At 39.5% G+C, this 16,108-nt stretch overlaps 4 protein-coding genes across 4 annotated transcripts; 2 read left to right on the plus strand and 2 right to left on the minus strand.

Moving 5' to 3' along the window:
• The first annotated feature begins 74 nt into the window (after positions 1–74).
• Positions 75–3,495, plus strand: LOC103843450 (scarecrow-like protein 31). Its single transcript, XM_009120184.3, has one exon. The coding sequence runs from the start codon at positions 1,284–1,286 to the stop codon at positions 3,354–3,356; it is 2,073 nt and encodes a 690-aa protein (XP_009118432.1). The 5' UTR covers positions 75–1,283; the 3' UTR covers positions 3,357–3,495.
• Positions 3,496–3,729: 234 nt separating this feature from the next.
• On the minus strand, positions 3,730–7,895 carry LOC103843452 (ATP-dependent zinc metalloprotease FTSH 10, mitochondrial). Its single transcript, XM_033279997.1, has 8 exons — positions 7,625–7,895; positions 7,318–7,546; positions 7,175–7,243; positions 6,741–6,874; positions 6,196–6,663; positions 4,973–5,740; positions 4,660–4,887; positions 3,730–4,381 (listed from the first exon to the last, which is right to left on the minus strand). The coding sequence occupies exons 1-8, from the start codon at positions 7,661–7,663 to the stop codon at positions 3,914–3,916; spliced, it is 2,403 nt and encodes an 800-aa protein (XP_033135888.1). The 5' UTR covers positions 7,664–7,895; the 3' UTR covers positions 3,730–3,913.
• Positions 7,896–10,052: 2,157 nt separating this feature from the next.
• On the plus strand, positions 10,053–11,891 carry LOC117127848. Its single transcript, XM_033278568.1, has 3 exons — positions 10,053–10,487; positions 10,610–10,903; positions 11,010–11,891. The coding sequence occupies exons 1-3, from the start codon at positions 10,053–10,055 to the stop codon at positions 11,889–11,891; spliced, it is 1,611 nt and encodes a 536-aa protein (XP_033134459.1).
• A 922-nt stretch (positions 11,892–12,813) lies between these two features.
• On the minus strand, positions 12,814–14,040 carry LOC117127849 (cilia- and flagella-associated protein 251-like). The gene is made up of 2 exons (XM_033278569.1): positions 13,600–14,040; positions 12,814–13,554 (listed from the first exon to the last, which is right to left on the minus strand). The coding sequence occupies exons 1-2, from the start codon at positions 14,038–14,040 to the stop codon at positions 12,814–12,816; spliced, it is 1,182 nt and encodes a 393-aa protein (XP_033134460.1).
• Between the last annotated feature and the right edge of the window lie 2,068 nt (positions 14,041–16,108).

Raw genomic sequence — 16,108 nt, forward strand, 5'->3', positions numbered from 1 at the left:
TGATTATTTGATATAGACATGTGGACCAAGACATGGACATGTAAGTTCAAACCTGGTAATAGTATTATAGTGATGCTACACTCGTACAGAGTATGTTTTAACCCACAAGAAAACAAATAAACAAAAAGGTGGTAGAGATGAAATTGGTACAAACAATCATCAGTGAGCATGTTGAATGCGAAGGGAGATCATTATCCACAAACTATTATTAACAATGAAAAGATCATTTGGAGATCAAGTTAGCTCTCTCATAAAAAAAAAAGTTAGTCTTGAAGTACTAACTCACATTATACAACTCAAACATGACACCCACTCAATTTCGATAGAGTATTTTCTTGAAGTAATAGTCAATATATTAGATAGTGAGAATCTCACAAATCACAATAATATTATGTGAGAATGACATTGTGACATCAGATCCGGAGTTTATGTGCCTTTATTAATTGTCGTGGGTCTATATAATAGTTTTCTTGTCACGTTATCACTTAATGTTTTCAAACTTCATTAGCTTGTACTTTATAAATATACAGTACTTATCAGTAATATTTTAAATAATTCGTATTGGTCAAATAATCAACACCACCTATCAGGAATCTTCATAAATCTTGCTCGCCAAGTTTTGCAGTTCAAACTTGTTTTTGTCAACTACATATGATACTTTTCGAAACAATTACTAAATTAATATCATATTAATTATTGATTTGACTTTCATCAAAATGAAATCAAAACGGAATTGATCAAGTACATCTACATAGTACATACTATGTAAAAATTATTTAACATATGCATGATCACAAAAGTTAATGCGATGAACGAAATTAAGAGGATACAGAATAAAATTTTCAACACCACTTGTCATAAAAGATGATAAACTTTTTGTATTAAACCAGGCCCACGCAAATTAAAAGACAGGTCAAAAAGGAGCCGACAAATAGAGTTTTGACTTCTGACTCATCATCGGACCAATCGCAAACTGGTCTTGTCCCCCTCGCGTTTCCCGGGAAGCTTCCTCCTCTCTCTCTCTATATCATCTCGGTTCTCTTACTTTCTTGCTGTTGCTCTCACGCATATCAATATCCAATCACACCTTCACGTTTCCATATTTGATCTAAAAAGTCCATTTTACTTTTCCCACTTCTTCTTTTTCTTCTTTTTCAGATGTAAGCAAATATTATTGTTCCAAGTTCTCACCTTCTTCAGATTCCGTTGCTGAATCTATTTGTACTTCTTCTCTTTATATTCTTTGGAGTGTGTTTTTTTTTTCCAATCGAGGAGACTTATTGATGATGGAATCGAACTTCTATAGAATAGTCAACGGTCACGAGTATTACGATGTAAGTTTCTTACCAAACCAGATTCCTGATCTGGGATTCGGTGTTCCTTCATCCAGCGACTTCGATCTCCGCTTAGATCATCATCATCATCATCAACAACCTTCATATTGGATTCCATCAACACAACAAGATCAAGACTCTCCTCCAGGTGCTGATGAGATCGATTCAGAAAACACTCTTTTAAAATATGTAAACCAGCTCCTTATGGAAGAGACTCTTTCTGAGAACCAGTCTATGTCCTATGATGATGCTTTGGCTCTACGCCAAACCGAAGAGATGTTACAGCAAGTCATCAACGACTCACTAGCTCAATCTTCTAATTCGATTACTAGTAGTACTAGTAGTGGTAGTAGTGGTGGTGGTGAGTATTTGAACAGCAACAGCAACTCTTGTGTCCGGATCGAGACAGAAGCTAACTCTACTGAGAGCGAGGCGTTGTCTGATAATCATCCTCATCATATTCTTGGATCAAACATGTTGAGTGGATACGGACAGCCGGCGAATGAGATACTCGTCAGGAGTATGTTTAGTGATGCAGATTCAGTTAACCAGTTCAAGAGAGGCCTCGAGGAAGCTAGCAAGTTTCTTCCCAACACCGATCAATGGATCTTCAACCCACAACATGAAGTCATCTCCGTGAAAGACGAAAAGGGTTTCTCGAGAGTCAGAAAACATCATCATCAGGAGCCTGAAGAGGAAGAAGCTAGGAGGAGTAAACAATCTGCAGTTAACGTAGACGATGGTAACATAACAGAGTTATTCGATAAAGTTTTGCTTCTTGATAACCAATTGGATCCACAGATCAAAGAAGAAACCAATAACGTGTCAAGCAAGAAAGAAGGAGGACGCGGTAAGAAGAAGAGCAAAGCTGTTGATTTCCGCACGCTTCTCACTCTATGCGCACAATCCATCTCATCAGGAGACAAGCTCGCAGCAGATGATCTGCTAAACCAGATAAAGAAACAATGCTCACCTCTAGGCGATGCGTCGCAGAGACTAGCTTACTTCTTCACCAAGGCACTCGAGGCACGTCTCCAAGGAAGCAGCGGAGTAATGATACAGAGCTACTACGACTCCATAACGTCAAAGAAACGAACAGCTGCGCAGATTCTTAAGACTTATAAAGCCTTCTTGTCTGCTTCTCCCTTCATGACTTTGATCTATTTTTTTTCAAATAAGATGATTCTTGACGCTTCCAAAGATGCTTCTGTGCTTCATATAATAGACTTTGGGATACTCTACGGTTTCCAGTGGCCTATGTTTATACAGTACATATCGAAAAGCAAGATCGGTCCGAGGAAGCTGAGGATAACCGGTGTGGAGCTTCCTCAAAACGGGTTTCGTCCCACGGAGAAGATAGAGGATACCGGTAGGAGATTGAGAGAGTATTGCAAACGGTTTGGTGTTCCTTTTAAATACAATGCGATAGCGTCTAAGAACTGGGAGACAATCCGCTTGGAGGAGTTCAAGATCCGACCAAACGAAGTTCTTGCGGTCAACTCGGTGCTCCGGCTCAAGAACCTAAGAGACGTGACTCCAGGGGAAGAGGATTGTCCGAGAGACGGGTTCTTGAAACTGATCAGAGACATGAAACCTGACGTTTTCCTCAGCTCGACGATCAACGGGTCTTTCAACGCTCCCTTCTTCGCCACGCGGTTTAAAGAAGCTTTGTTTCATTACTCGTCGCTCTTCGACATGTTTGGTTCGACACTGTCCAAGGAGAACCCGGAGAGGATGCATTTCGAAGGGGAGTTTTTCGGGAGGGAAGTGATGAATGTGATTGCTTGTGAAGGAGTTGATAGGGTGGAGAGGCCTGAGACTTACAAGCAGTGGCAAGTGAGGATGATGAGGGCTGGGTTTAAGCAGAAGCCTGTGGAGACAGAGCTTGTAGAGTCGTTTAGGGAGAAGATGAAGAGGTGCGGTTACCATAAAGACTTTGTGCTTGATGAAGATAGTAACTGGTTCTTGCAAGGTTGGAAAGGTCGCATCTTATTCTCTTCTTCTTGTTGGGTCCCTTCTTAGCTTGTGTCACATTTCAAATTTATTTTTCATGTATAAACATTTTGTTTCTCTTACTTCGTTTTCTTTTGCTTAATTTTCTATGTGACATTCTATGTATTTATCTTGAAAGCTAAAAGAGGTTGACTAACCCTTTAGTACAGAGATGGAACCTCAGTGTTCAAGAAATTAACTATGGGTTTTGTTTGTATATGCCTAGCGATTAGGCATATTATTTGGAATCTAACCAAGCTTAAGCGTTAATGGATTACTGATTTATGTATGTATTTTTAAGTTAGATTATAAAATTATTTTGATAAATTATAAAATGTTAAACATAAAAAATAAGAAACAAAACAAATTTCTAGATTTACCCTAATATTATTACTTGATTTAATATAAAGTGCATAAATCAAATTTTAAGAAAAAGTTTCATAAAAGATTTTTATAACATTGGAGCCTTTTAACCAAATCAAAACAATGCCTCCTTCCTAATGTTTAGATCAAAAACATGAAGATACATTGCGTGTTCTTTTATTACCTTAGATCAAATTTACAATGAGAGTAAGTCATTCGGTTGTCTATGTCGGAACCACCTGTGGCTCAAGCGGTGGAGAAGCTCCATCATCCTCCACAGGCTTCACCGTTACATTCTCCTTATCCGTCTCCTCAAATCCAGATTTAAACCTGTCGTAATTCGTAGTCTCACCAGACTTAAACGGACGCTCACCCAAAACTTTAGCAAGATCATCCTGATGCAGAACCTCCTTCTCCAGCAACAGCTCAGCGATCTGAGCAACTTGCTCTTTGTGTTCCTCTATGAGCTCGACCGTTCTCTTGTAAGCTTTGGCCACCCACTCTCGAACCTCTTCGTCTATCAACGCGCCGGTTCTGTTGCTGTATGGTTTTGAGAACTCCTCTTCTCGTTGCGGGAACGAAAGCAATCCTATCTTGTCGCTGAAACCGTACACTGCCACCTGTGCGTACGTCATCTTGGTCACCTTCTCCAGATCGTTCTGAGCACCGGTCGAGATTCTTCCTATCAATACCTGCATTTTACACAGACCAAACAATAAGGATTCACAGTTTCAAATGCATAAAAGATAGAAAAATATATGATCTGAATCCGTAGTGAGGATTTTATTTTTATTTTTATTTTTTAAAGCCGAGTGTAACTAATAGCTTCTTACCGCTTGTAATCACAACTCATGTTTATTTTTAGTATAAAATTAAAATTTTATCCAAAGAAAAAATAAAATTCTTGATCTCCCTAAGACAAAATGAAAGAGGATTCTTGATCTCTTGAAGTTGAGAGAGTTAATTTTACCTGTTCAGCTGCACGGCCGCCGAGAGTCATGCAAGTCATGTCGAAGAGTTGTTCTTTGGTCATGAGCAAGTTCTCATTTGGAACATACTGAGCAAACCCAAGCGCTGCTGTGCCACGAGGCACTATAGTCACCTTAAGCAATGGCTCTGCATGTTCTAGAAACCACCCAGCAACCGCATGGCCAGATTCATGATATGCAACTGTACGGCGCTCCAACTTGCTTATTACCTGAAGACCAAATTATAATAAATGAAATTTGGCTATAAGCTTATAAAAGTTGAGCTATGTTGGTAAGATGAGTAAGGCACATTACTCTATTTTTCTTCTCCAGACCACCAATGACACGATCAATAGCAGAGTCAAAGTGCGCCATTGTCACTGTTCCTTTTTCATGCCTGGCAGCAATAAGAGCCGCCTCGTTACACACATTCGCAATATCAGCTCCAGCGAATCCAGGAGTGAGGGCCGCAAGCCTCTGCGAGAAATACGAAGGCTCATGATCAAGCTTAATCTTCTTCAAGTAAATCTGGAAGATCTGATCACGCCCTTTGATATCAGGCTTGTCTATGGTTATCTGACGATCAAACCGACCGGGCCTTAACAGGGCTTTATCTAGAATATCAGGCCTGTTGGTTCCAGCGAGGACGACAACACCAGCAGTAGTACCAAACCCATCCATCTCAACAAGAAGCTGATTCAGAGTGCTTTCACGCTCGTCGTTGCCACCGGAGAAGCCTCCACGTCCTCTTGCACGGCCAATGGCGTCGATCTCGTCGATGAAGATGATGCTGGGCGCGCATTGTCTAGCTTCTTGGAAGAGGTTTCTCACTCTGGAAGGTCCAACGCCAACAAACATCTCCATGAAGTCTGAACCGGATATGGAGAGGAACGGTACAGCTGATTCTCCGGCTGTTGCTTTTGCTAGAAGGGTCTTCCCTGTCCCTGGTGGGCCGACTAGTAGTGCACCTTTTGGGATCTTAGCTCCCAAATCTTCGTACTTCTTTGGGTTCTGAAGGAAATGCACAAACTCCATGATCTCTTGCTTAGCCTCCTCGCATCCCGCAACATCTTTAAAATATATCTAGCAGAAAGTAAAAAGATAAAAATATCAGTTTTACATCCTAATAGCATCTTGGTGTTCTGCTTTCCATTCGGTTTCGGAGCCGTTTGGTTTCGGTTCGATCGTTTCGGTTCAGTTTGGGTAGCACAGGTTACATGTTTGGTAACTCGGATTGTTCAAATAAAAATGTCATGTAATTAGGATAATTTCAAATATTTTATGTATAAAACTATTCAGGTAGTTCGGGTGTTCTGGTTTATAAATAGTATTTTTAGGATATTTGGTTATTTAGAAACTATATTTTTAAATTCAAGTATCTATCAAATTCTCAGTTTGGTTCGGTTTCGATTTTTCAATTCTAAGGATATAGGATCCATGCGGTTATTTATGAAATTCAGTTTGGTTTCGGTTTTGGTTATTTAGGTTTCGGATAAATGTGCCTAGGCTAAGCATCACAAAAAGATGGTAACGCTAACCTTATTCTTGGAGTTTTTATCAGCTCTCGTTATCTGAGCCTTCCCTATATTGAAAATCCCACGGCCACCTTTCCCACCAGGTCCTCCTACGCTTCCCAACCCACCTTGCATGCGTCTCGCCCCGTAAACCAGCGTACCCAATAGAAGCAAAGTCGGTGCAAACCTCAGTAGCTCCTGGTACCAGATCATTTCAGAGACGTAGGTGACGGGCACAAAGTCGTGAGAGTCAATGCCTAATGCTTCTTGAGCCTCTTCGAGTTTCTCCTCAAACGATTCAACACTACCAATGTTGAAGTAGTACTTATACTGACCACCACGTCCTTTGGTAGGGACTCCTTGAATAACTTCTTCGGTTTGGGTTTTTGGTGAACTCCTCACATAGACTTTGGCGACTGATTTGTTAGAAACGTCTATGTGATCTACTAGGCCAGCCTCAAGAAGCTTGTTTTTGAACTCCTGGAAACTAATCTGAAGAGGATAAAACTGAAAGTTAGATTACTTATCTCATGTCAACAATTAACAAAGTTTGGTTAAAGAATGCTTACCTGTTGCTGTTCTCGGGAACCAAGGGAGAAAGAGGAAAGGATCAAAGCAATTGCCATCAGAGGAACTAACAAGTTCTGAAACTCCTTCGTGTTAAAGTCCCCAGCGTTCTCATTCTCACTCTTCTTTGAACCTTCTGCATTTGCAACAAATAAAATATCAAATCACTACAACCCTTCAAACAAAAATTTCACAATCCTTCCAGAAGGAAAAGTTCCCCAAAGAATCAAATAAACATTGATACTAAATTACTGATTGCTACTGAATCTATAGAAGCTAAAAATAAGTGCTTAAGTTAAGACATATATTGCATCCATACTATACAAGTATATCAAAAACATTAGCATATGATGATAATTAACAACAGGGCAAGTCACATGCCATTTCTATTGAATGCCTTTTCTTCTCTACATGGATTTGGCAAAGGGAATGTTACCTCTGGATTCAGATTTGTGCTCATTCTTGGGCCCTTTCTTAGCGTCTTTCGGATAATAATTCTCGTAATCTGCACAAAAGCACCATTCAATAAGAGTCCTCCACAAAACAAATCAAACAGGAAACTAAATTAGATAACCATACTCTTCTTCTTCTTCTTTGGGGCTTGGCTAGAGAAGAACCGACGCAATCCAGGGTTAGCGAAAACACGGCTCAAATCATTCGCATCAACTCCTCCTTTCCGAGCAGCTAAAGAAGCAAACCGCCGCCTCAGAAACCCTAATCCACCATCCACCTGATTAGCCCCACCCGACGGCGCTCCAACCTTCCTCCCCTCGCTTAAAATCCCCGATCTCCCGTACAACACCAATCCCTAATTTCAACACAAAGTTTCAATCTTTTTCAATCAGGAAACAGAGCTGACTAACAAAGGGGAAAAAACGAAACGAACCTTGGAGCGAGCGGATCGAGCGAGCTTGGAGAACATCATTGTCTCAGGACGAGAAAGATTGAAACTTTGGTTTTGGATTTGGAGGAAAGACGAGAGCTTTGTGGGGAGAGTGGCGATGTGGATGATCAGAGAACCAATGAGCCCAGAACGAAAAGTTGGGATCTTTATTATGTGTGTTGTTTGTTGAGAGGAGCGAATCGCTTATGTGACAATGAGAGAGAGAGAGAGCTACTCTGCTTGGGAGACAAGACACCAACGCGTTCCAGACTCCGACATATATTTGTTTGCGTTGATGATGGTTTCTACCGGTTTGGGATAATACACTAATAGTAAATCAACCGGTTCTTGATTTCTTCCGAATCTCAAGTCCACTCGGTTATTCAGGGACCATATCTTTAAAACCGAACCGGTTACCGAACATAATTTTTTTTAAGTCATTGGTTCGATCGGATTTAATCAAATTTAATTGAGTTTAATCATATAAGAAAAACAGAACTAATCTAAACAGTAAATTTTATAAACATAAAATTAAGTTTAGTTACTAATTGTTTTTCATTAGAAATCATTATAAAATAAAATTGTATAAAATGTTATAAAAGGGTATATGTTTTCGGTCATAAACCACCCGGTTATTGTTTTTTTCCGAATCTCAGATCTCTCGGTTATTTAGGGACCATGTTGACTGTTGAGCTCAATGTAGTATAAAAGGGGCTGTGTTGAATTAAGAAGGGAGATTAACTCCATATACCCCATACCCCCTTAAATGAATTCTTAGTGCCCCCTCTCTATTCTTCCTATCCTTTTATCCTTGCACTCCCCAAACTAGCCTTTCATTTATTCTCCAATTAAATAAACCAACCATAATTCAACAACCTACATGGCCCACAAAACAACCTTAACCAATCAGATTTCTCCTGACCCACATGTCTCCTTCTTCATCGTACAAGCTTCTTCCTCTCATCCTCCATTAGCGTTTTTTGAAGCTCAAAAATAGGCAATTCAGGTTCGTTTTCGATGATTTTTTTTGTGATATTACATTTAAAATCGTGTATATGATGGGTAACGTTAAAAAGTAAGATTTGATGAAAATTTGAGAGATTAAAAACGATTTCAAAAACTGTGTTTAGGGCTATGGGTATTTTTAACGTCCGTTTTGGATGAATTTTTTTGCTGAAATGTTATTAAAACAAGTGTATATCTCGGCTAGTGTAAAAAAAAGAAGATCCAATGAAAATTATGAGAGATTTAAAAAGATTTTGAAAACTGTGTTTATAGATTTTGGGTATTTTATGTGTTTTCGATGATTTTCTGTGTGTAATTTCATTTAAGATGAATTATACATCATGGTTGATGTAAAATACTAACAATAGGGTCCTAAAAGCGAATTAGTTAGTACAAGGATAAGTTCTGGGTATTACTGGTATAACTAGTTTTACTAAAGAAAAAAGGTTTACTGGAAATACTAGGATTACTATATTGATATTTCTTACTGTGATTTCTAGTATTACTATGTATAGTACTGAATTAATTAGTATTAGTAAGAGAAGATTGTACGGTGTGAGAATTAATTCTAAACATCTTAATAATGAGAATTCTAATGATATTCTATTTTATTTCAGGAAAATGCAAAATCCGAATTGCACAATCATAATAAAATGGATCTCGGGAGGTGGTGAAGGAGAAGATGAAATCCACACGATTGTGTTGAGGAAATCAATGGAGGATATCACTTACTATGCTTTGGTTGAGCGTATTTGCAAAAGATAAGGGTAGATGAATCTAAGGTGCAAGTGAAGATTAGTTACTTTCCAATGGTATTGTATTCGTACAAGCCATCATACATCTGGAATGATGAAGATGCTGATAGCTATGTCGGTCTATCTGATAAGAGGCTACAGAGGCTGGTGATGAGGATGGTACTGAGAATGATGAAACTGATGTCTATGTCGGTCTATCTGATAGAGAGGCTATAGAGGCTGGTGATGAAGATGGTAATGGTGGTGTGCTCACTTTTCACGAAGACATTGAGATGCATGATGGTGTCAATCAGAGACGGGATGATGGTATGGATTTGGTTATAGGTCAAGAATTTTAACCAAGGAGGCAGCAAAAGTTCTTATTCAAGCAGCGTCGTATCAGAAATTTTAATTTGATATAATTAAGTCAGATACTAAGAGATTTGTGGTTAAATGTCGAGGAGCCAAAGATGGGTGCATTAGTTTGTGCGAGTTCAATGTTAAAGACGTCAAATATTGGACGGTTAGAAGTTTCATCAAGCAGCATACATGTCTGTCGTTACAAGAACACTGCCTGATATAGAGGTTGGTGATGAAGATGGTACTGAGAATGATGCAACTGGTAATGAAGGTACTGGTGGTGTGCCACTTTTCACGGAGAGATTGAGATGGGTGAGAATGCACGGAAAGAGATGAGCAAGTGTTTTGAAGATACAGAAGTAAGACCAGCAGTTGTCTATCAGCCACGGGATGATGGTACAGGTTTGGTTTTAGGTCAAGAATTTAGAACCAAGGAGGAAGCAAAAGTCCATATTCAGACGGCTTCACATAAGAAATGTTTTGAGTTTGATATAACTAAGTCGGATACTCAGAGATTTGTCGTTAAATGCCGAGGAGCCAAAGACGGTTGCAAGTGGTTTGTGCGAGTTGCAAAGTTAAAGAATACAGATCTTTGGACGGTTAGAAGTAACATCAAGCATCATACATGTTCTGTTGTTACTACAAGAACACTGCCTAATAGAAGGAAAGGCACATCACAAATCGTTGCATCTGTTTTGGCTCAAGATTATCCTGGTACATTTGACACACCAGTTCCCAAAGTTCTGATCGATTTGGTTCATCGAAAGGTTGGTGTGCATGTTTCATACACCTCAGCATGGAGAGGAAAAAAGAAGCTGCTAATGAAGTGCGAGGAAGTCCAGAAGAGAGTTTTACTTTATTATACTGTTATATGCACATGCTGGAGCAGACAAATATTGGCACAAGAACTCGTGTGGTAGTGGATGAGGCCAACAAATTTAAGTATCTGTTTTTTGCCCTGGGAGCTAGCATAGAAGGGTTCAGTGCGATGAGAAAAGTCCTCATTGTGGATGGAACACACCTGAAGAATGTTTATGGTGGAGTTCTCCTTGTTGCGACTGCTCAGGATCCTGATCATCACCACTACCCAATTGCGTTTGGTGTAGCAGATGGTGAGAATGATGAAAGCTGGATATGGTTTATGGAACAGTTGAAATCAGTGATATCTGATGTCCCGGGATTGGTATTTCTTTCAGATAGAAACAAAAGCTTGATCAAGTCAGTACGTCTAGTGTTCCCTGAGGCCGAAAATGGGTATTGTATATGGCATTTGTCTCAGAATGTTAAAGCCCACGTCCATAACAACAAATATACTTGTGCAAGCAACTTATACGGAGGCTGAGTTCAAGTACCAATATCATGCTTTTCGCCGGAGGTATCCTAGTGCAGCAGCGTATCTTGACAAAAGTGTTGAAGAGAAGAAGTGGGCTAGATGTTACTTCAGAGGAGATAGGTACAATGTTGACACCACCAATTCAGTAGAATCTTTTAATGGTGTTATCAAGGAAGCGAGAAAGTATACCTTACTACCAATGTTTGATGTTATCATTGCGAAAATGTCTGAATGGTTTAACAACCATAGGAAGGAGGCAGCTGAAATACCATACACACTGAAGCTTGTGCCTATTTTGGAAACCGAAATGTCTAAAAGATGTGTTGATGCGGGATTTCTTACAATTGACGAACTAAACAGCTTCCATCTTGAGTACAGTGTGCATGGTACTGACGGCAAGGTTTATACTGTTGACATGGCTAGGAATACTTGCAGTTGTGAGCAATTTGATAAAGACAAATACCCTTGTGTGCATGGAGTGGCTGCTGCCACATTCATGTCTAAGGCAGCGGGAAGGGAACTTCATCTATCTGAGTATTGTTCAAAATACTATTTGGTGGAGCAATGGGCTTTGGCTTATCACAGGACCATATATCATGTTCCTCATATGTCTGATTGGGTTATACCAGAAGATGTTAAAGCAAAGAAAATACTTCCTCCAGATTATGACAAGAAGAAAGGAAAACCACAACAAACAAGATTTCCATCAGTAGGAGAATCCCGTGGAAGAGGCAAAAGAGGCAGAGGGGGAGCTAGAGGAGCCAGAGGCAGAGGCAGAGCCAGAGGAGAAGGTATGGCATCGTATTTTGAATGTGGGAGTGGTTCAGGTACTACCTAGGGTTTACGGAAGATTACTAGGTTTATTATGTGCAATTTGTACTACTAGAGATTTCTGGTATTATTATGTGAAATTTGGATTACTGAGTTTGACTGATATTATTATGCGCAATTTGGATTACTAAGTTTTACTGGTATTATTATGTGCAATTCGAAACCAATATATATCACTAGGTTATGTGTAATTTAGAATATCTTTATATGATTATTTTAAATTCGTAGGCTACGTATATGATAAATATATAGATTAGACTATTTTTGTTAATTATTTTCAATATTTTAAGAAAATCTTAACGGTTTCCCCAAAAACTTCCTTAACTTTCAATGTTAGTATGTGAATGGTAGAGAATATAGTAAGGAGAATTTAACAAAATACATATTTCTGGTATATTGTTTATGTAAATATCTTCTATGACGATAATAATACGGAAATGTCTTTGGTTCTACTACCAAACATTTATCTCGGAGATGGTTTTACTAGAAAAACTTAAAAATTGAAAAAGTCTTACTATGTGTATGGTAGTATTACTACCACCTTGAGGATTACCATAGGTATTACTAAGTGTTAAAAATAATATTTTGATATTTATGACGGCTGCACGTTTTACATGTGAAATGCATTTTTTAATTTTTTTTTAAATAATATTTTTTCATTTTTAGTGTTTTACATGTGTTTACTAGTTTTTGGTATATCTTTTTTCCTTTTTTTGTGCTTTTGAGGCGTAAGAAACCCAGTAATTCTAGTTATCTATCTTACTCGTTTTTGGACATAGTAACACTTGTAAATCTAGTTTTCCATACCTGTTTCAAACATCCAAATTATGAAGTTCAAACATTCAACTACCAAGTTTCAAACATCCAAAATACTTAACATCCCAAATACATAAAAGCCAAAATACATATCATCCCAAATACATAAAAGCCTAAGGCTTTGTTTTACGCTTCTTCCCCTCCGTGAAAGGAGTCTGCACCCACTGTGATTTCCTCTTTGGTCTGCCACTCTTCTTAGGTGCAGCAACAACAACATTCTCCTTGCACCTATACATGATCCAAGGACTCGGTGCTTCCTTGTAAACGACCATGATCCACCTTTGCTTTTCTTCCTCACTGTATTCCTCAACAACTTCCTCAGCATGTTCCTTCACAACCTCTTCCTTTTTTTTCTCTTCATCCGCAACTTTCTCCCTGCTTTTTTCCTCTGTTTCCACAGCCTCTTTCTTTTGTTTCTCTCCTTCCACAACTTTCTCACCTTTTCCAGGTTCATCCTCCATACGCCTAATTATTGGTCTCCTTGCAGCCATTGCCTTAGTCCTACCACGTGGCGGTGTTGGAGTTCCCGCTGACTGACTCCCACGTGGTGGTGTTGGAGTTTCACCGGTTCTGTTCGTCTCAACCCGAGGCTCATTGTCATCATCTTTGGGAGTTCCCTCTGACTGACTCCCATGTGGTGGTGTTGGAGTTTCACCGGTTCTGTTCGTCTCAACCCGAGGCTCATTGTCATCATCTTTGGGAGTTCCCTCTGTCTGATTCCCACGTGGTGGTGTCGGAGTTCCTTTTTCTATCTCTGTCTCCCGTGCCTCAGATTCCACCTCCTCAGTCTCATTTTTCTCCTTTTCTTTCTCTCTGGTTTCAGACTCTTTCCCTTCAACTTCTTCTTCTTCATCCTCTTTCCCTTCAACTTCTTCTTCTTGATCCTCTTTCCCTCCAACCTCTACTTGATCATCTTCCCCTTCAGCCTCAGATTCCACCACTTTTTCTTCATCTTTCTCATCATTGTTCTCATTCTCTTCCTCACTGGTTTCAGCCTCTTTCTCTTCACTTTCTTCTTCATTATGTTTCCCTCCAATCTTTTCTTCATTCGCAATTTCCTTCCACAATTTAGCAGCTTGTCTTCTACTTCTCTCCTTTATTTGCTTCAACTCTTCACTTTCACTCTCACTGTCTTCTTCCTCATCAGCCTCACTATTTTCCTTCTCTTTCTCACCCTCTTGCTGAGCATTGTCATCAGCCTCTTTCTCACCCTCTTCCTCAGTATTCTCGATGTTATCCTTTTCTTTCCCAGCCTCGTGCTCAGCATTAGCTTTCTCCTTCTCAGAACAAGCTTTGTCCTTCTCTTCATATGTATCATTGTCCCACTGTCGAAAATCCATGTCTTCACCATGACTCGGCTCCACTTTACTCTCAATAGAAGTTAGCCTGTCTTCTATTTTCTTAGCCCTTTTCTCAAAAGCCGCTGGTTCTTTTCAAGAACACTCATCCTTGAGCTTTGAGACTCCAACATTGTCTCCACCGTGACGTGAAGTCCAGCAAATCCTTCTCCCATGAACTCCAAAATCCTCTCTTCCAGACCTTGCAACCTCGAATCTAATCCAGAATTAGAGGATGATCCTTCTGCAAACGTCACCTTCTCTTTGTCTTTCTTTTTTGGCAACACTCCTCGTGCAGCTTGATCCAACTCATATAGCTCTTCCCACCAAATATTCTTCTGCTTCACATTTAACCAGTAGTTCCAAGTATCACTTGGGCTGCCCTGACGGTCATACTCTCGCTCCTCATCAATGATACGAGCCAGCATAATTTGCTCACCAATAGTTGGAACTAAGACACTGTTGATAACCTGAAAATAAAACAAAAGTTAGCTCAAATGAGTTTTTTGTTCTACTAGCTTCTACTATACATATATACATGTACCTTTGTTTCTCCAACCGCAGCATATATGTCTTCCAAAGGATAACCCCTAAGACTGGACTTTGTAAACCGGCTCTTACACATCCTTGGACATTCTTCACTGGCGTCCTCTGAATAGATTCTAAACGTCTTCCCCAGATCCGGAATACACTCAAAAGCCAGAACCTAGAAAATCCATTGTCACAGTGTCAAATTTGAATTATAAAACAATTAAAAATTTTCTAAACTATATGCTTTACCTCTAAAGGGATGATGAAACCATGAAAGGCGCATGCCTCTTTCACTTCACCCTTCAGATGGTTCATCACGTGCTTAATCTCCTTTATTGCATCCTCAAACGTTAGACGACCCCAGGGAAATGATCTGCAAGCATCTAAATCGTCCATCATCCTTAATATGAAATCGTCTAAATTTCCAGCATCCTTCGGCTTTCCTCTGATAACCCGACCAAGAAAAAACAAGACTGTCATCTTCAATCTATCTGGACACGGCGGCATAGACAACATCTTCTGCTTCACATCAGTGATGGTGATCTTCTTTCTGTCATGGAAGTAATAATCCACAAACTTATAACCTCCCAACTTCTCATAGTTTGGTGGATAATCACCGCAGTCTAACCCAGAGATGAGGGCATGCTCCCTCATAGAATAGCGGATGGTTACACCATTAACCGCAAACCATGCAACATCATCTTCTGGAGTACAAATGGTGCGCAGTAGTAACATCCACATCCCCTGAAGCTTCAGGTTATCTTCGTCTGGCATGTGGAAGAAATGTCGAAACTTAGGATGGCTTGTTAACCACGCAGCCTCAGGCTTATCCCTGATGAGCTTTACTGTCCTGGTCACGAAGCACTTAGTTTGTATCTTCGAACTCTGGGGGAACTCGCTGCTTTTGAAGTAGAACTCAAGGGGTTGATTCGGTTGCATTTCCTGCAATCAAAATAAATTTATACATGTTAGTAATGCTAGTAATACAAAAAGTACTTGTACTACTGCTAATTACTACTCAGCATTTCTCACAAACAATAACAATGAATACAAAATATATATACCTCTCTTTCAGACCCCTCCCTATCGGACCCCTCTCTTTCGGACTCATCTGAGACTGAGAGCGATTCTACACTCGGTGCTCTCGCTGGCTCTCTCACTGGCCTACTCTTCTTACTCTTCTTACTGCTTTTCTTGCTCTTCTGAACTCTCGGTTCTGGTTTTTTTGCAGCCGAGTCCGGTTTCCTGACTCTAAGAGACTGACGACGACTTTCATTGGGGACTACCTTTTGATTTTTCTTCATAATTTTCCTGTACAAGACATTACAACACTCAATCACTCTAAATTCAAACCGCAAAACAACAACACAACATCAACTAAGTTTCCCCAATACAATTCTATTAACAAAAATTAAATACAATTTATAACTCAAATCGGAAACAATAGATTCGATGTAATATATACCTAAACAATAGATTTACCAAGTTCTTATCCAATTTCAAAGCCAATATCTAAATATAAGACACATTCAAAGTTTTC

The sequence above is a fragment of the Brassica rapa genome, chromosome A09 (assembly GCF_000309985.2).
Source record: "Brassica rapa cultivar Chiifu-401-42 chromosome A09, CAAS_Brap_v3.01, whole genome shotgun sequence".
In the NCBI taxonomy this organism is placed as follows: Eukaryota; Viridiplantae; Streptophyta; class Magnoliopsida; order Brassicales; family Brassicaceae; genus Brassica; species Brassica rapa.